This window comes from Gossypium arboreum, chromosome 11 (assembly GCF_025698485.1).
Source record: "Gossypium arboreum isolate Shixiya-1 chromosome 11, ASM2569848v2, whole genome shotgun sequence".
NCBI classification, from domain to species: domain Eukaryota; kingdom Viridiplantae; phylum Streptophyta; class Magnoliopsida; order Malvales; family Malvaceae; genus Gossypium; species Gossypium arboreum.
In genome coordinates, this window is record NC_069080.1 from 134,395,697 (window position 1) to 134,416,930 (window position 21,234).

The 21,234-nt window shown below is 29.2% G+C and overlaps 2 protein-coding genes across 4 annotated transcripts; both read left to right on the forward strand.

Annotated features, from left to right (window-relative positions):
- The first annotated feature begins 4,291 nt into the window (after window positions 1-4,291).
- Window positions 4,292-6,969, forward strand: LOC108472703 (transcription factor bHLH106). The gene is made up of 2 exons (XM_017774258.2): window positions 4,292-4,684; window positions 6,285-6,969. The coding sequence occupies exons 1-2, from the start codon at window positions 4,406-4,408 to the stop codon at window positions 6,705-6,707; spliced, it is 702 nt and encodes a 233-aa protein (XP_017629747.1). The 5' UTR covers window positions 4,292-4,405; the 3' UTR covers window positions 6,708-6,969.
- Window positions 6,970-14,580: 7,611 nt separating this feature from the next.
- On the forward strand, window positions 14,581-20,094 carry LOC108470448 (uncharacterized). 3 transcript variants are annotated; one of them, XM_053021595.1, is made up of 8 exons: window positions 14,581-14,719; window positions 16,980-17,379; window positions 18,235-18,287; window positions 18,506-18,570; window positions 18,679-18,757; window positions 19,278-19,382; window positions 19,464-19,580; window positions 19,656-20,094. In XM_053021595.1, the coding sequence occupies exons 1-8, from the start codon at window positions 14,626-14,628 to the stop codon at window positions 19,808-19,810; spliced, it is 1,068 nt and encodes a 355-aa protein (XP_052877555.1). In that variant the 5' UTR covers window positions 14,581-14,625; the 3' UTR covers window positions 19,811-20,094. The 3 variants fall into 3 exon arrangements, with proteins under 3 accessions (XP_052877555.1, XP_052877554.1, XP_017627252.1); XM_053021594.1 differs by having other exon boundaries at window positions 19,278-19,580; XM_017771763.2 differs by having other exon boundaries at window positions 14,597-14,719; window positions 16,877-17,379; window positions 19,278-19,580.
- The last annotated feature ends 1,140 nt before the right edge of the window (window positions 20,095-21,234 follow it).

Genomic DNA, 21,234 nt, shown 5'->3' on the forward strand with positions numbered 1-21,234 from the left:
TTATTGCTTGAAATTATTTTTAATTATTATTCGTGTACTTTAATGCATAGTCATTAGTAACTGTTTGCTTTATCTAGTGTTTTTTTTTAATTATTGTTAACAAAAAACACAATAATAAAAATGTTAATTGCCTAAGATGCCTTTAAATTTTAAAATATTTTTAATTTAATCATCAAACTATCATTATCATGTTAATCAAATCATTACATATGATAAGACGGATGGACCAAATTATAAACATGTGTGTTTTTATTGCATAAACAATGAGGACCCGACATGTTTAAACAAAGAAGAAGAATCCTTTCAAAATATATACATGGGCAAATCTAAAGGGACTAATATGGTAAAAAAAATTTTAAGTCCCTTGAAAATTATAAAATTATTATTATAGTAAAATTATCTTTTGACTTCCAATAATTTTTAATTCAATTCTACCCCTTCTTTAATTTTTTTTGTACTTCCCCTCTATATACGTGCTTATAATTTAATAGCATGTTTTAAACATGCTCCATGTCATATCCAAATTTGACATTTAACGTCTAAATTAACAACTAGGTTGATAGGGTGACTTGATTGATATGATATAGACATTTTGAGGACTCGTTTAAAACATTTTCAAGTTTAGCTACAAACTAAAATTTTGAATCATACTTTAAGGGTACACGGTGCAATTAACCCTACTATAAATATGTAAACATTAAAAATACAAATTCATTTATAACTTAATAACAAATTTTTGAATATTAATCTCATTATAGATTCTTATCATATCTGATCTTTGTAATATAATGCCTATAACTACCCATAGTCCATTCCCAACTCTTAAATAGGAGGTTAACGTGCTTCAGCGTGTTTGAACTCACATCCTCCTATACTGGTAACATTGCCGATGCTAATCGAGCTATAACTCAGTTGTCATTAATATATCGATAATTGAATAAACTTTTAAAAATAAATATTTTTTTATAAATCCTACAAATAATTAAATTATTTTTATAAAGGATTTTAGTAGATATTCATACTTCAATTTGAATGGGTATTATCATGGCATTGTTTACTTTCGGCTGGTCATGATGAAGGTATGAAAAGGTACATATGTTTATATTTGATTCCCATTTAGTTAGTCAAAAAGAATGGGTTGAAATTTGAAACCAAGTTTTTTTTTTTAATTGAGAAAAATCAGTATGAACATAGAAATTAGAAATTATTGAGTTTATTTAATTATAAAAATATATAAATGTTGATATAATGTATTTTATTATTTAAATAGTAAAAAATGTTATTTAGGTTCATCAATGTATTAGGGGTCGATTGAGTGTTAACTCGATTGGCATTAGCATTATTGTCAATACAGAAGGACGTGAATTCGAGTGCGCTGAAACGCATTATCCTCCTGTTTATAGGTTAGGGAGAAGCTATGGATAGTTCTAAACATTGTGCCCAAAAAAATAGATATGATCAGAACTAATAACGAGATTATTTAAAAAAAAAAAGAAGAGAGTACTAAGGGTGTGTAATAGAGTCGAGCTGAACTTAAAATTTGAGGTTCAATACTCATTTGAGTTTGGCTCGGGCTCAAATAAACTCGTTCTATCAATTTTTATACTCAAGTTCAATTAAATTTATTTATTTTTTAGCTTGAGTTCATTTATACTTACATTATTTCTATATAATAATAGTAAAATATTATTTTATATTATAAAAATGTATTAAAATTAAAAACTTAATCAGATTAGCGAGTCATTCTAATTAAATACTAAAAAATTAAATTTAACTCGATAATTATCAAATGAAATTCAAATTTATTCGAATCAAACTCGAATAACTGGTGATTATTGATCTCCCATATATATGCTTAGCATGTACAGATTTATTCCAGAAGTTGCAATAATTCTATAAAGTCAACAAATGAGAAAATAAAAGTTGTTTTTGACTTTCCACTTCAATTTCTTTTACTCTTTTGTATTATTTATTTATTTAAGAGATTTTTCTTAATAATATAGTCGATTGAGTCTTAGTTTGATTTATAGGTATTATTGTTAATATATTTATATCTACATAGTTAAAAAATTTTAACTGAGTTTATGTTACGAGTTAACCGAGCATCAATTAACTCGTGATACAAATTTAATTAAGAAACAACTTAAAACCATTTTTTTAAGAAATCAATAAATATTATTACAATGGTGTTATTGTTTTTTTTATATATAAAAAAATTGAAAACGCTATTAAAATAAACCAAATGACTAAGGGTTGGACTCGAGATTAATAAAGATTTGTACATAAATCTTTTACCACCTCACCTATGATTTAATTAAAGAATAAATTTTTTAATATATTATACATATTTCTATTTCACCCATACAAAGGATGATATAATTTATGAAGTTCTTAAATGAGGTAGTGTCACGAGTTAAGTGATATTAACTTAATTGGATGAAAAATTTTAATTTATCGTGAGTGTGATATAACTTATATAAGTTTTTTCGGGGGGCAAGTTAGTCCCTATATGTTAGATCAAATAATAAATTGGTCATTTCTGTTAAAATTTCTATCAATTTATTCTATTAACAAAATTAGTATGGTTGACAAAATATCCAAACAGTTACATATAGTTTGCGACATGTATCTTATGCTGACGTACAAAGACCAATTTGTTCATTGGTTTAATGTATAGGATTAGGGACTAATTTGTTTTTTTTTTAATAAAGGGATAAAAATGCAATCCGATCTCATTACAAGAGACTCCATAGCAAAATTACAAGCATTAATTTTTCATCTTTTATATATATATATATATTCAAAATACAATTATCATACAAAATATACATTTACTCTTCTTCTTCTTTTTACCAATTTTTGTGGGTATATACCATATTCAACTCTCTACAAAAACTTCCCTCCTTTTGAAAATCTAGCATATAAAGTAACCTTTTTCAAAAACTAATTATCATATAAATTGTTTTTTTTAAATCAATAATTTTCTTTTCACCCACCTAATAAGACAATCTAGTGGATAAATAAAATTTGAACAAATAATAAATAAAATAATAAAGGAAATCATTAGCTTTATTTATTTATTTACATAAAAGATATTGTGGTTGTCCTTTGCAAGTCATTCTTTTAGACCCCACATTGAAATTTCATCACTAGTTCTACACTAATGATAATATATATATATAAATGTCTCGATATTTGATAACTCGTGAGAATTTAACTAACCTTTTATATTATACTTTATATATATACATGGTTGATTGAGTCTTAATTCGATTAGTAATGATATTATTGTCAGTATAAGAAGATATGGATTTGAGTGTGTTGAAACACGTTTTCCTCTTATTTGAGAGTTGAGATGAGATTATGGATAGCTTTTAAGCATTGTATCAACTTATAAAAACTTTTAGATACTTTAACAATTGAATTAGATTTAAGAAAAAAAAACTTTAAGTGCTAAGAATTTGATGTTTAAAAATTTAACACTCGAATATATATTTAATCCGAAACGAAAAGCTTGAGAAAAAGAAGACTATTTTATAAGGAAATCAATATATATTAAGAAATTTTATCGTGTCAAAACTTGTTTGAAGTTGTGATTAATTTTTTGGTCAAACAAGTAAATAAGATCACAAGCTCAAAATATTGTGGATGAAAAAATAATGTCAAGAAAACTTTGTCTCCTTTAAAAATTATGAATTCTGATTCGAATTTAATGGGATACAACGTGATTATAAAAAAAACTTTCTTTAAAGGGGTCATTATTTATATATTTAAAAGAATTCTAAAGATAAAATACTATTAAAGAATTTCGAGTTAAGTTCGAGATCACTATTATTCGAATTTAGTTCGTTTCTATTATACCTTCACTTTTAAGGTTTCAAATTCAAATACGATAGAAGAAAAATAAAAGAGTCAAAAGAACTTTGCCTCCATTTAAAAGTTTGACTCTAGATTTAATCGGGATATAAAGTGATTATTAAATACATAAAAAAATTATTTTTTTTAAGAGATCATCGTATATATTTTAAAACCCTAAAAACCAAATACCATTAAAGGATTTCGAGCCTTAGATTTCGAGTTAATTAAGCTCTACATCACTATTATTCAAGTTTAGTTCATTTCGATTAAACCCCATTTTTAAGGTTTTAAATTTGAATATGATGAAGGAAAAATAAGAATCGGAAAAATTTTGCCTCCATTTAAAAATTCGACTTTAAATTTAATCGGGATCTAATATGAATATTGAATACTTAAAAGAAGTAACTTTTTTTTTTTCTAAGAGATCATTATATATATATTTTAAAACCCTAAAGACAAAATGCCACCGAAAGAGAGCATTTTTGAGACATTTTGATTTCACTTCCAACTTAGAAACTTTTCAAGTCAAAAGAAAAACAAAAAAAGCATGCAGCCGGAGAATTTCGAGCTCTACCGTTTCCTCGCCGAAAACGGCGTCGGATCCTACGGCGGCTTTCCTTCCGGTTCCGAGTTCCCGGCTATGCAAAGCTTCTCCAGTTCCTCGACGTATTACCCTTTGGAGATGTCCGGTGTTACCACCGAAACGACACCGCATGATAAAGCACTTGCGGCGTTGAAGAACCACAAGGAGGCGGAGAAACGGCGGAGAGAGAGAATTAACTCTCATCTCAACAGGCTTAGAGCCCTTCTCCCTTGTAATTCGAAGGTAATATATTATATTAAATTACTTTTAATTTTTTTTTGGTGGCTATTTTCTGCATCGATGGAGCTACACTGCGTGTGTTCATATATATATATATATGTTTTTAGGTAATCTGAAGCTTCAACACAAATGGGTTTTCGATGATGGACTGGAAACTTTTAAAAAAAAAATTTCATGCTTCGCAGTGGAATTTTGATGTCGTTTTTGGTATGAAAATATTTTTTTTTTCTTTGGTCAAATTCTGGTTCTAGTCCTTCTACTATGCTTGAATTTGTTTAGTCCTATGATAGTTTGGTGTATTTACTTTTATAATATCATTAATTAATTCATTAACTATTTTAGTTTCAACTAACTAATAACACTACATAAAATTATAGTAAAAAAAAAAATAAGTATGCTGAATTTAAATACAAGGATCAAACCCTTAATTTGATCATAATAAAAGGACCAAGACTATAATTTAAGCTTTTTTTTTTGTTGTTAATTACTTAATTGTGTTAATTACTTTTCTAAAAAAATATCAAATGGCTTTTCATTTTGATTCGTTTGTTTTGTGTGCATGGTTGAACGTTGAGTTTTTTCTCTCTTTGGAGACTGTTTGTTTACTGAGAAAAAAAAATAGTAGACATAGAAAATTTCGACTATTTACAGTCAAATATGACTTGACGTTTTCCTAACACAATTATTTGGAGTCGTTTCAACTATTAATCATTGAAAATAATATTTTATATACAAATAGAAAGATTCCAAATTTCTTAATTAATCACCAATAATTACATATATACATATATAGTGTTGTTATTTGTTTATTTTCCTGGGAAAATATTACTTTCCTAGAAAATTTTAAGAGTTCTTTCAGATTCTAAAATCTTGGGATTCATTAAAGCTTTTGAAAGAAAAAAAAGGTGTTCAAAACAGCTTTAAAAGGAAATATTTCATTTATTTTTCTCTAGGGCATGTAGGAAAGTGCATAAGCTTTTAAAGGAAACACATTTCATTTAAAGAAATTTATGGTTTTCGTACTTTTACTATAATTAAATTTGAAATTCAATCCATGTACTTTAATTTGATATAATTATTGATTTTTTCTTTTTTAATAATATTATTAGTTTGTCTAAATAGCTAACTTTTTTAAAACTTTTTATTGAAATATTGAATGCTGATATGATTTTTTTTAGTGATTGAATGGATATCTTAAGAAAAATTTATAATTTTTTAATTATTTATACTAATTAATAACATTATAAATAATAGAGGACTAAATTATCACATTATAAATAATAGAGGACTAAATTATGTCAAATTAAAATAATGATTAAATTTGAAATTTTAGTATAATAGAGGGACCAATGATAAATTTTGACCATATATAAGATATATTAGAAAAATATAATTATTTGGTACACATGCGATGAAAAATTTTAACTCTAAAAGTGAGGTTGAGATTTTGCCATATTTCTTATTTATTTATTTTTAAAAATTTTTAAATACCAACATTATTATTATCGATTTTAATTGAACCGTTAGACTAATAGATTTCTAATCAACCGATTGAATCGGCTTGTCTGGTCCGATTTTTACGATCCTTTGTTTTTTTCTTCAGACAGACAAGGCTTCCCTTTTAGCAAAGGTGGTCCAACGAGTAAAAGAACTAAAAGAACAAGCCCTCGAGACGACTGAGCTCGACAACTTGCCATCGGAAACTGACGAGATCACCGTTCTCTCGTGCGATTACTCAGGCGACGGGAGGTTGATATTCAAGGCCTCGTTGTGTTGCGAGGACCGATCCGATCTTTTACCCGAATTAATCGACATCCTAAAGTCCTTACACTTGAAGACCCTGAAAGCCGAGATGGCGACGCTCGGTGGGCGAATTCGCAACGTATTCATCGTCGCTGCCGACAAGGATCATAGCATCGAGTCAGTCCATTTCTTGCAAAATGCATTGAAATCTTTGCTTGAACGTTCCAATCCGAGTGATAGGTCTAAAAGGAGAAGAGTATTGGATCATAAAATAATAATGTAGTAGTGACCATATATATAATTATCCATAGCCATTGTTTAAAAGTATCATTTTCAAGGGTTCTTTTTTTTTTTTTTAATTTTAGAGTGGGTTTTTTTTCCTAGTGTGACATGTATTTTAATTCCATGGTGGGCTTTGCTTATTTTTGTTTTTCTTTGGATGAAAAAGAAAAAAAATAGGGAAAAGAACTTTGTGTGTTGTAGAATTATTAGGGTTTAGTGCCACTTTGCTCAGTTATATATAAATGTTCAAATTTTAATTTTCATCCTGGACTTGTTCTCAATTTAGAGATTCAGTCCTTACTATTTTACATTGTTTTTAATACAAATTTCCAAATTGCTCATAAACCCCTGAATTGGAGGATAATACATGCTTAGACAAACAACCTCTCCAAATTGTAATGATAATGATGGCAATTGAGCTAATATTCAGTTAGTTTTATTTGACATTATTTAATCCTTGTGATTTTATTAACTTAATGTTTTTTTTTTGTCTAAAAGTAAGCCGATGTAGAATTTTCTTTAAAAAAACTTGTCGAGGGCGGGTGGCTCTTTCCGGAGAAGTTTTTGAAGTGTAATCTGTCGAACAATCAACCGAGCCCCCAACAATTTTAAGGTATTGTCCTTATATTGGTGTTTTGGTTCCCTCATTTATCGAGAACCATGTAGAATTCATATAAGGGAAGCATCTCAGTTGGTGGAGATGTTAAAATAGACTTTGATAATGACAATAAAATGATTGCAAAATAAGAAAAATAATAATATAGATTTTATGTGGAAACCTTTTTAGGGAAAAAAACCATAAGCAGAGGAGAAAAAATTCACTAATGTTGAAAAACAAATAATACAAGAGGAGTTTCGACTGCATCTATTTAAAGGTTGAAAAACTTTATTCTAATCAATGCCAAATAGAATAAGTGTAGTTTTATACGGATTTTACCTATGTCACTGTTTTACCTTAAGCCCTACACAGATCTCATTGTTTTGTCACTGTATTTTATTTCTTTAGTAAGGACTTCGGTCACACAACTCTAACAGAAGATACGAAGTATGGCCTACAAAACTCAGAAGAAAAGTGTCAGTATAGTGTATAGTAATAATTACGTACTCACTTGCATACTCGAACCACCAACCTAAGACAATTTATATGTAATAAATTAGCAAATCAACGGTTCAAGTTCACGAGTTGACTAACAATTGAACTAAATTTTCGCAAAATTTCAACAAATTAAATTAAAAGGACTTACTCATCAATTTCCAAAAAGTAAAGAGATGGGATTTTAGTAGTAAAAAAGCAGCTGTTTATGTGAGTTTCGATGAGTTTCGAAGATCACGTATTTTGTTTTCTACACTGAGTTTGGAAATATTTTAAAGCTTCTTCAACGATTCTATTTACACCCAAATTCTTTTTTAAAAATAAAATAAATTGAATTATTAAACTTTTAGAGTGTTAAAAATATAAGTTTTCATTAAATTAAAATAATAAAAGGGTTAAATTAAAAAATATATATATATTTAAAAGGGACTAAAAAAAATTTGTACCATTTAATCAAGGGGGCGAAGCAAGGTAGTGAGTTCTAAACCGATAAACATACCGTTTCTTGTTCTAGTATTGGTATGTACTTGTATCTGTGTATTTTATTATATTATTTTAAATTTATGGATATTTTAAAATATATTTTCATGCATATATATTTAAATTATTGAGCTTAATTAAATGATTATGTATTATGTATTATAAAATTAAATAATTTTACATTAATCTTATTGAATTAAGAAAAAATTAATCTATATTTCCATCTAAAAATTTTCGTTTAAAATTTATTCAATATTGAATATAGATAGTCAGCAGCGAGCAAGAAAATTCTTTTGGGGGCCAAAATTAAATTTATATTTTTACGATAGTAAAATGTAATTTCATTATTTTATAGTCTATATTTTTATATTTTTAAAAGACTAAATCAAATTTTATCATTTTTAAGGGCCAAAATATAATTTTAACATTATTAATCTAAAATTTTATAAGTTATAAAAGCTTAAATTAAAATCTAGGGCCATGGCCCCTGGTTTGTTAGTGGTTCCGCCACTATAGATAATGTGTGATAACAAACTTATATTTTAATAGTATTGAACATGTGTTCGACCTTTGGATTTGTATTTTTAATTTTTCTAATTAAAGGAATAAAATATCATTATAATAATATTAATCATAATTTAAAAGAGTGAATACTTTAATAATTTCATAATTGAGTTTGTCACCCGTGACATCAATTGAGTAAAGTACTTAAATATATTTCTTTATGGAGTACTTAATATTTTTTAAAACTTTAATTGCATTTCATTTTCAAATATTTCTTCCAAACTTATTAGTTTGAATATTTTTTTTAAAATTTTCAATTTCCACATACACAATTGGGTCTTGATTGTCTTTGGATTTTATTTTTATTCAATGGACTTCAGGCACCAATTATAGATCTTGTTTTGGACTTGGAGCCCAATTTTTGGACCCTCCCTCCATATTTTGAAAATTAAAAATTAAAAATATATATTAGAAAAACAAGAGAATAATAGTGCATAAAATGTATGACAATGCCTAAAACAATCTATAATCTCTCCCCAACCCATAAATAGGAGGATAATGCTCTTTAGTGTACTTAAACTATCTACATTGATAGTGGTGTTATCAATTTGCAATGAGATTTTGGCTTGATGACAATGTTGGGGCTGTAAGAATTTTGAGATCCCAGATTCGAGTATCGTCTTATGTAAATATATTATTTTTCTCTAAATTTGTTTCGATTAATTAAATTAATTATTGAGTTAAATATTTAATTCGATGATGAGTTGTATAATAATTTAGTACTATAATGCTTGACTATATAATATATTCTAATGGTAAGTTTATAACTATTAACTTATCACTTAAGTTTAAACTCTAGAGGGTTTTAGACTTTTAGTACTAAAAGTCTTGAAGACCCTACAAAGACCATATGATTATTGTCTATTAATGTAAACTTTCTTCACATGAAAATTTACTATGATTAATGTTTCATCTTAAATTTATTTTAATTATTAATTTATTTATTTGTGCATTATAATAATTAACTATTATAATTATATGTTAAATGTAATTATAATTTTAGCTTATGTATCAAGAATTAGATTATATTTTGCCTCATTTTACTAAAAAAAATTAATCCTTACACGTTATATTAAAAACAAATTTCATCAATTTCTACTGTAAAAAAGGATCCATATACTCAGCATGAGATACATGTGTCACTATTGATTATTTCGTCAGCTACGTCAAAATTTAACAATACAAAATAAATTATTTTTTAATAAAAAGGATCAATTTACTCTTTAATCTAATATACATGTATAAAATGTAATCTGTCTTCTAATATATGGACTTCCATAATGCTTTTACCTAATCATATAAACAAGCACGGATCTAGGGGCTGGCAAGGGCCCTAACTCCCCTTAAATGTAAAAATTTTTATTTAGACCCTTTATAATTTATAAAATTTTAAATTAGTAACGGTAAAATTATAATTTACCCCCAGAAATAATAAAAATTTAATTTAATTCTTTAAAAATTCTAAAAATATAGGCTATCAAAATGACGAAATTTCATTAAAATTTTTTACTTCGCCCCTACCTCTTAATTCGTATTTATGTATCCGCTAGTACATATAAATGTATCAATTCCAATTATAATTAAATTTGTATATTTTTCCGATTAGTTCAGGTTATAATTACACGAATGAATTAATTATGATTACTTTTAAAAAATATAAAATAAAACCAATAAAAAAAAAGGAGGAGGAAGCGTGAATAAAGGGGGGCTGACAAGGAAAAAGGAAGGAATGATGGGGGTAATGAGGAAAAAAAAAAAAAGAAGACAAAAGTGAAATGGAAAAATGACTTTGCTCATATATATCAAAGGGAAACAAACAAAGGAGAAAAAAAGGGAAGGGGGAGACAAAAAGAAGAACAAAGTGAAAAAATGTCGGGAAGACGTGCCCAATCTCTGTCCCTCTTTGTCTCCCATTTGCTTCTTCATTCTCTTATGGAATCATTGCTTCCATTCCCATGCCTTTTTTCTCAAAGTATGTGCCATCTCTACATGCTTGCTGTAGGGTTTTAGGGATAATATAATATTTGGTGTCTCGATTTTGATTTAATGTTTAATTGGGTATTTGAGTTTTTTTAATTATAATTAAGTATTTCGTGTTCTTATTAGAGCGTACGTACTAAACATTAATTGGACTATATGATGTCATTTGGTCCGAGTACTAAATTGAATATTGAAATCAAACTGAGATATCAAATGATATTACACGTAAGTCGTAAATCTAATATTTGTACTTCTTAATAAAATTGACAAAACAAGCGCATGATAATAATAAAAAACCCACTTGTGTCAATCCAAGCCTGGAATAATTTGCGTTTGAGATCGACCTAAACTCGAGCCTATAACAATTTGAGTCTAACTTAAAATATAATCAATTCAAAATAGAGTTGTTCATGAGTTGAGTCGGGTCTTAACAAAAATTTAGGCCCGATTGATATGTCCAACTCAAAAAATGAACATAAATTTTTGTCCAAGCCTAACTTAGATTATAAATGCTAAACTCAAGCCTGACCCAACCCGTATTAAATTTTTAAAAATTATTTTTTATATAAAATAAATTTAAAAAATATAATATATCAAATGCACTAAAAATATTAAAATAAATGTTTCTCAACAAATTTTTAAAACACATGTATCCAGGCCCATGTAAAAAAAAGCTTAACTAAGGCCCAACCTGTTTAGAAAATAGGCCTTATTTTTTTTTTCAAACCTATATTTTACTCAAACCATCTATTTTTGGGTAGACCTTTAGACTTAGCCGGGTGACCCGACTCACGAACAACTCTAATTCAAAATTTTTAAAAGAAAAGTCATAAGTAAACTAACATTAATAATTAATATAATTAGATTATATTATTTAAAATATAAATAAAAATGATAATTATTTAATGTATTTGTAAAATATATTAAAAACTCATTAGCAATAAAAGTAAATATGAATATAAAATAATTTTTATACAATCATTATATATGTGTATTAAGTATACAAAATTAATAATTATTTATTTTTTAAAAAATTAAAGAATGTATAAAATATATAAAGACATAATATATTACTTTAATAATATAATAACTTCAATATAGTAAATGAATTTTATAATATTCAAAATTTATTAAAAATGATTCATTATGTTCCATTTCTACATGCTTGTTGTAACTCAGTATTTGATGGGTAAATTTTCTTTGTTAGTTGTCAGGAATAAGTTGTAGATTTAATTTATGTGCTTTAATTTGATCATTGAATTGGTTAAAAAAGTTCAAACTAATAAATCAGTACATGTTGATCCGAGCTTGTAACTATACAAGTTCAGAAAAATCCGAGTCAGAAAAAACTCCAACTAAAGCAAAATTAAGAAGATAGCAATGTTTGACTGTTTTGTTAAATAATGTTCGAATGTTGCTAGTAATTTTTATTTTTTTTGATGAAATACTAGAATAAGGTAAAGTCCGAACAATAAACACGATTAGTGCGACTAGAACTCGTATTACATTTAGGGAGGTGAACAACTTTTTATTGGGCTTAATGTTTAATTGGGCCAACTAAAAATCAAAATGGAAGGGAATACAAACACAGAAATTTAATTAACAAAATGGGAAGAGCCCAATTGGGGTTTGTATGTATTTCCAATTTTAATTTTATTGGGCTTAAATTGAATTGGACCTCAATGGTAGATTAAATAAATTATTTTAAATTTAGTCCTTATGTCTTTTTAATTGAGCCCATTTTTTTATTGGGTTTTAAACAATTTGATGTTAAAATTTTGTTTGAAGGAACAGTTTTTAGTTATAAATATAAAAATTTTTAAATCGAATAATAATATACATATAGTGCATTCGAATCCGTACCTTCTTAGTTGTTACAACGATAATAATAATGTCAACTAAACTTAAGTTCAATCCGTAAATCTCTTTCTTTTTATAGCTAGAAATTAATTTATGACACGCTTCAAATGCTTGCTTAGAACGTAAAATAGAGATATTTGTATTGAAATTTTAGTGATACCAACTTGTATATGAATAAAATATTATAAAGTTGTCGATGTAATCATAGTCACAATGATAAGGTATCACATGTTGCCATCGATTATTAGATTTCAAATCCATTGTCAGTGAATCAAATCGAAACAAATAATATTCAAATGTTTGTCTAATGGATAGGAATGATAAAGTAACTTGAACCCGTAGTGTTTTAACATGACTCCACCTCATACAAGTGTTCAAAAAAGAAAGGGTTGAGGTGGGATGGGGGGTTGAATCGAGTTTTGGGTTAAGGTTTCGATAAAATCTATACTCTTGAAAATTTTATCAAAATACTCCTCTTTTAATTTTATATAATTTTAATTATATTTTATAATATTTTAAAATACGTTAACTATTTTTTATATATTTTAAGTAGAGATTTTAGATTTTATATGATTTTAAAATGCATGAGAAATTATTTCTTGTTCATAAAATTATTGTATTATTTATACAAGATTAAAAAATAATATATAATTATATTTTAAAAATATAAAATTAATATCCTAAAATTAATATATTATTATTAATGCATAAAAGCATTTTCTTAAATTTATGTACGAGTATAATTAGAAAGCCATGAGGTGATTGGATCTGAGCATAATTATTTATAATTATCAGCATAATTACCCTAGTTCTCATCCTTCGCTAAAAGTTAGAGAGTGTAATTTGAGCACTTTAATTACACTCAATTCAATAATACCCACTAATTATAATTGTTACCCAAATATATTATGCATGTATAACCACGAGTAATGCACCCTAAATCAATTTGAGTTTAAAACACAATTAATACAGATAGTATATGTTATACTTCTACCATAGGTCTCCTTGTCATAGCAATTGACCATCTTAAAAACATGATGACAATTAATACAGATAGTATATGTTATACTTCTACCATAGGTCTCCTTGTCATAGCAATTGACCATCTTAAAAACATGATGACACAACATCACTAGTGTATTGCCTGAGAAATTTAGCTTAACGCCGTCACTTAAACATCATACTTAAAAGAGTCCACATAATTTAAAGAAAATATATTAGGAAAGACTCGTAATTACATTCATCAATTCATCACATCCAATAAACTTCTCATATAATCTTTTTACGCGATTTCAATAATACCTTAGGTTGATATATGTCACTCTATCATTGCACCCATGGTAGGAAACTCAAGTGGATGGGAATCATGCTTAGGTTCTATTCTCTTATAAATACTCCTCATCATCAAGAGAAATGGGGCATCATAACAAAATAATCTTTTTTGCTACATGAATTCTCCACCCGACTCATTCACTTAAAATTTAAAATTTAATATCTTTTTGTATATTTTGAAGTGTGAATTGCTTTCATACGAGTAACTCTCTGCATCTCAAACCATTTTAATATACACCGTTAACATTTATATTGTATCGATATAAAAATCAAATCAAAATCAAAACAACTAAAAAACCAGCTGCCGGTTGAGTCCGATTGTCGTGAATTGTTAAATGGGAAAAGGATAAAATTTTGATATTGAGATTTAAAAAAGAAAAAAAACTAGCGACCGTACATCTAATGAAGTGGTGCCCGCCTGCCTGCCACCTCCCATTCAACCCGAAAGATCTTAATGGGCCCCATTTTCCGGCCCAACCTCCGTAATCAGACTGACCCAACCTGACCCGATTCGTTAACAGTCAAATAAATCCCGCACGTACGAAGAACTTATCCGCACGTGTCATTCGCGTTCTTCATACTCCGTACTTTAAAAGCACCTTCGCTGTCAATGCTTATTCAAACGCAAAAATTTGAAAGAAAAAAAAAGAAAAAAAAAGAGCTAATCAGATTTTCTCGCCGGAATATTCCTTTTCTATTTTCAGGTGAGACTCCTTTTATATATAATTTCAATTATACAAATAATACAGGAAAAAAATAAAGATGATTGATTTGTTTTTTGTTGACATTCGAATTAGGAATTATGTATATATATTTGAATTGATTTTTTTTTCTTTTTGTTTTAAATGAAGTTGGACTGTTGTTTTTTTTAGTGTGGAATGAGTTCAGTTCATGTTTGGTTACTGTGAAAGTGAAGGAAAATAGGATGAAAATGGAAAGTTGAAACGATTGTTTCACTGTGCAAAAATAACTTGATTTAATCATCTGAGTGTTCAGTTTGAAAGTTAAAAATGGAACAGTTAGGTATTGTTCGGTAAATGATAAGCGATTCTCAATGCGTTTGGTTTCTCATTTTGGAGATTAAGCTTGACTGATTGTTTTCAATAATATATACTACTTATGAGTTAAAGCAATGCTACTTTTTTCCCGTCATTTGACCACTATGAGTTCACTTCCTGTTTGGTTACCGAGAAAGTGAAGGAGCATGGAAAGTTGAAACATTGTTTCCCTGTGCAAAAGAACCTGGTTTTGTCATCTGAGTGTTCGGTAGAGGGTAGTATTTTTGTTTCCATTGTTTTTGAATGTTAAAAATGGAACAGTTAGGTGTTGTTTGGTTAACGATAAGTAACTCTCAATGCGTTTGGTTTCTTATTTTGGAGATTAAGCTTAATGAATTATTTTCAATAATATATACTACTTAATGTGTTACGGCAATGTTTTCTTTTCATCATTTGACTTATATGAGTTCACTTCCTGTTTGGTTACCGAGAAAATGAAGGAAAATGGAAAGTTGAAATGATTCTTTAACTGTTCACAAGAACCTGCTTTTGTTATCTGACTTAAGGGTAGTATTTTATTTTCATTGGTTTTGAATGTTAAAAATGGAACGGTTAGGGGTTGTTTGGTAAATGATAAGTAATTCTCAATGCATTTGGTTTCTCAAATTGTAGATAAGTTTTATTGGTTATTTTTGTTAACATATAATACTTAGACTCAATTGGTTATTGGCAGAATAACACGAGGAAAAAACTTATTTAATATATATGTGTTAAAATAGTTGACATAAATAAAGAATAATTATACAAATTTATACTTGAAATTAGAAGGATGAGTAAAACTCTTGTAGAAAATAAGATCTCTTCAAAATAAGAAAAAAATGTCCCTTCTCTTTACCATAAAAAGGTTACGTGAGCGGTTAAAAATTAGCAATTATAATTAGTTTATTGTTAACTCATATACTCAAACATAAGGAAAAAATAATACTCCTACCAAATGTAGCAATAATGCATTAAGGCAGTGCTAATTTCTTTTCATCATTTGACTACATTACCTTATATCTTTTACTGCAATGAGTTCACTTCCTGTTTTGTTACCAAGAAAGTAAAGGAAAATTGGAGGAAAAGGGAAAGTTGAAACGATCATTTCACTGTGCAAAAGAACCTGGTTTTGTCATCCGAGTGTTCACTAAAGGGTAGTATTATGTTTTCTTTGGTTTTAAATGTTACAAATGAGTTCACTTCCTGTTTGGTTATTGAGAAGGTAAAGGAAAATTGGAGGAAAATGGAAAGTTGAAATGATTGTTTCACTGTGAAAATGAGCCTGCTTTTGTCATCTGAGTTCAGTAAAGGGTAGTGTTTTGTTTTCAGTGGTTTTGAATGTTAAAAATGGAATAGTTAGGTGTTGCTTGGTGAATGATAAGTAATGCTTAATGCATTTGGTTTCTCATTTAGGAGATTGAGCTTTAATTGGTTATTTTCATTAGCATATAGTACTTAATGCAATGAGGCAATGCTATTTTTTTCATCACTTGCCTACAATGAGTTCACTTCCTTTTTGGTTACCTAGAAAGTAAAGGAAAATTGGAGGAGAAAAGAACTTGCTTTTGTTTATTTGACTTCACTAGTGCGTAATATTTTCTTTTCATCAGTTTTGAATTTAGGTGTTGTTTTGTAAATGATAAGTAATTCTCGATGTGATTGGTTTCTCAATTTGGAGATCACCTTTAATTGGTTACTGAAATTAACATATAGTACTTAATGCATTCAAGCAATGCATCATTTGACTATTAGCTTATATTCTCTCTCATTACACTTTGGCAGTGGTTACTGGTTAATATACTAATCTAATCCTGATTTTTGCAGGTGAGTAAAACAAAAGAAGGGTTAAATTCTAATACAAACCATCGTTTGTGTTTGTCTGTTGTCATGCACCTCATTCGTGAGAATCTATTTATTGGAAACATAGGGGATGCTGCACAAGTTCTTCAAAATGGTAGCTCGGAGATCACGCATATTCTATCAGTTTTGAGCTCTGCGTCAATATCGTTTTTCTCTGAATGGCGTAGTGGTATCACAATCCCAGCCAAGGAAATCAAAAAGGTTTTTGTAGGTGGGTCTGGTGATGCTGCTGCAGCTCCTGAGGGTCATTCAGATGATGGTTCTAAGAGTTGTTTGTCACCCCAGAAGCTGTTGTACTTGTTGGAATATGCTGGGAAGGATTTAAAGCTGGTGAGAATGGCGGTGCCGATTAGAGATATGGAGAGCGAGAATTTGTTGGATTACCTAGATGCGTGTATTGATTTCATTGATCGAAGCAGAAAAGAGGGATCTGTTTTGGTGCATTGCTTTGCTGGAGTGTCAAGAAGGTAACGGCACATCATTTAATGTCATATTCTGATACTAGTTTAGTAGGCTACTCCACTTGGAATACTAGTTTGAGAACACAGATGATTGCATGAAACTTTCCTGAATAACTTACCAAATCTGGTCATTGAGAAGAGAGGAAATGAACACCATAGTTTTTATTTTTTTGGGATAAAGCAACATTTAGTCCTTGAACTTGGTAACTTTTTCCAACTTGGACCTTGAGCCTTTTTTGGTCCACAATAGTCCTAGAACTTAGCAACTTTTCCCTATTTGGTCCTTGAACTTGGATTCCTTTTAAGATTTGATGATGTGGCACTATCTTAGAATGTCACGTCATCACACTTTTATGGAATACTAGTTAGTGACCCAAGTGGGAAAAGCTAAGTTCTAAGACTAATGTAGACCAAATAAAAAAAAGTTCAGGGACCCAGTTGGGAGAATTTGTCAAGTTCAGGGACTAAATGTTACTTTATCCTTTTCTTTTATTCAGTTCATGTTTTTGGATTCTGTAACAAAGATGTCCAAGTTTCAAAAACTTATATTTAGGATACTGCTTCCTTTACAACATAAGCTTCGTAATACTCATCAATAACTGTATTCTATTAAAACTTTAATTTTTTAGCATTAATATCGATCTACTATGATTTGCCTCGAGCTCATTGACATCATGCAAGTTGAGGGAACTAATGGCTTCATTTTTTAGTTCAATCAGTCCCCAAAGTTATTTTGGTGCTACTTCCTATGGCAAAAAGTGTATATTATATATTCCTGTCAAATATTGTTTTTATGTCAAACTTTTTGAACATGCCTTAAGCCTTAAGGATTTACACCCTTATTTGCATGTTTGTGTGCAGTGCGGCTATAATTTTGGCATATTTGATGAGAACCGAGCGACTATCTCAAGAAGGTTTGAACAAATCTGCTGTTTATTTGGGAGTAATGTGGGTCCAAATTTCATACATGCTGGTTGCTACTATTACTTTTTTCACATTTTAGACATTAGGATGCAATCTCGTTTCTTTTGACTGGTGAGATCAAAATGACTTCGTATATTATATTTATATGGAACGTATACACATTATCCTCTTGTTCCTTTTTCACCTTTTGCATTTTCTATTCTTGCAGATGCGCTTGAATCTCTAAAGCAAAGCTGTGAATTTGTTTGCCCTAATGATGGGTTTTTAGAGCAGGTAATGCTAAGGAACAACGTAAAATTAATTTGTTTATATTTTGAGGCATATCATTGCGGCTGTATGCTTCTAGTTTTTGAAGAGTTTCTGTTTTATCCACCATTGCAGTTGAAAATGTTTGAGGAAATGGATTACAAGGTCGATCATGCTAGCAAAATATACAAGCGGTTTCGCTTGAAAGTGTTGGGTACATCCCCCTCTCTAAACATTTTAATTTAATCTTTCTTGATCTTTCCTATTATTTTGTCGGATATGATTCTGATTTATTTTACTCGAGTTTTTGTAGTCTATTCTGGCATCTCGAGTTGCAAAACGTAGAGAGAAAGTCATCATCTTTAGCAGATGAATTGTGATGGCTGTATAAAACAACTATTACGGGTTGAGTCAAACAACAAAATAATAGTTGAACTAATTTTGCATAATTGTGGTCAGTCTGTGCATGATCCAACCAGAACCGGACCCACTAGTTGAACCAGTGGTCCGGCTAGTGGTATATAACTGAATCTAAAGCAAACCGCTATGAAGTAGTAAAAACCAGAAACCGCTGCCAAAAACAGGCGGTTTATCCTGTTATATATATTTATGAATTTTTTAATTATTGCTAAACCGGGGATTCAACTGGTATATGGTAACCATCTACTAGTGTATAGAATCTCTTTTAAGATTGTCATCATTGAGGTACGATTTTCTCTGTACCTTGCTTTCAGGTGATTGTTATAATCGTGGTGAGAAAATCGACAGTTCTAAATTAGGTGCAGATCCCGGCTTGCCTACTGAAAGTTCCTCGGTTATAGAGGCAACTCCAAAAGAAGGTATCAACCGTACTGCATACCGCTGCAAGAAATGCCGAAGACTTGTGGCATTGCAGGATAACGTTGTCGATCATACTCCAGGTGAAGGTGAGACATCTTTTGAGTGGCACAAACGGAGAAGCGGTAACCCTTTCAACAAGTCTTCTCAAACCGAGTGTTCATCGGTGTTTGTCGAACCCTTACGGTGGATGACAGCAGGTAAGAAAACGCTTCTCATTTTATGCTATTGCATACTCGATTAGGTTGATGACTTTTTTCGATGTCCAAAAACAGTTGAAGAAGGTGCTATCGAAGGGAAGTTGTCGTGCGCTCATTGTGATGCTCGCTTAGGTTATTTCAATTGGTCAGGAATCCAATGCAGTTGCGGAAGCTGGATTACCCCTGCCTTTCAGCTGCACAAGTCCCGAGTCGATATCAGCACCGTGTAGTATCGTTATCCGCCATAGCTCTAAACTGAATCACTCGCCGGCTCCCGGCCAGTGTTTCTAATAAGAACTATATAGGATTGGAATTTCCCTTGCACAAAAAGTCTATGAGATGTTCATATATGGACCAACAATTATGTAAGAGAAAAAAAAAAAAATAAAACAATGAGTTGTTCAAAACTTTAAAGTTTGAGGGACTGTCTGAATAATTTGAGAGATTGTATGATGTGCAGTCTTTGCATTGTGGTGCACAGTTGAATTATTATTTTATAATGGTTTAGACATCATATGTTTTGTCTTATTATTAGATTTGTCCATACGTTGGATCGGATTGAAATTGATTTAACCTAACAATCCATTTTTTATTATTCATATATTATAAAATGTTTATAATATTATTTTTATATTTTAATAGTTAAATTTAAATAATCAAATTTAAATTGTTTAATTTTAATTTGTCAAGTTGGACCGAAGTGAAAAACATCTTATTTAAGATCTTGCTCGAACGAGTAATTTAAACCTTAAATAAGTCGTTGTATGAAGCATACATCTTTTGGATTGAACTACCTATAACCTTTCCCCTTGGTTAAATGGGGTATTATCAGCAGTTTTAGTCCCTTTTATTTGTCAAACATTTATTTTAAGCTAATTTTAATATAATTTTTACAGTAATATCTAAGGTGAGATGTTATTATAGTGGGATCTCGTGGGGTTCTTTTTAAACCAACGATTATGGCTAAAAGACAGAAATGAGAAGACTGTAGCTATTTGATCAAGCCATGTTAAAGCTAAAAAATTGTACTAGTGACTTGGGACCTATTAAATCGGTTTCCTCTTTCTCTGAAAATCAATTTCTCTCCTTTAATGTTGAAATCGGTTGAATTAGTTAAAAGCAATTTCATGTTTCTCAATGCAATTCTTACATGACATGATCAACGGTAGATTTTTTTTTTTTACTTTTTATTTCAACAATTGATTTAAAAGGATTCCACTATAATGAGATTTTAAATAGATACCACATTTAACTTTGGCTTCCCAAAATTTTATAATTTTATTTTAACCTCAATACTACTTCTTGATATCGACCTTTGAACTACCCTAAGAATTGGCTTCGACCCTAGAACTACCTTGAGAATCGAGGTTTTCTACATAATATCTAAACTTTTTTCCTTTCTTTATTGAAAGAAACAAGCAATAAGCAACAATTATAAATGAGTGGCGGAGCATCGAAAAGCTTATACACAAATCAGCGATTGACATTAGTCTCAAGTTTAATCTTTCGTATATCTCTTTTAAATTGAACTACCCTAAAAACCTTATATCAAGCAACCTACAACAATTTTAAAGTGTGTGTCGACTAAACCATAAATAGAATGACAAAATACTTATATTCAACTATCCAACTAATATCAATTGTTGTTGATCAA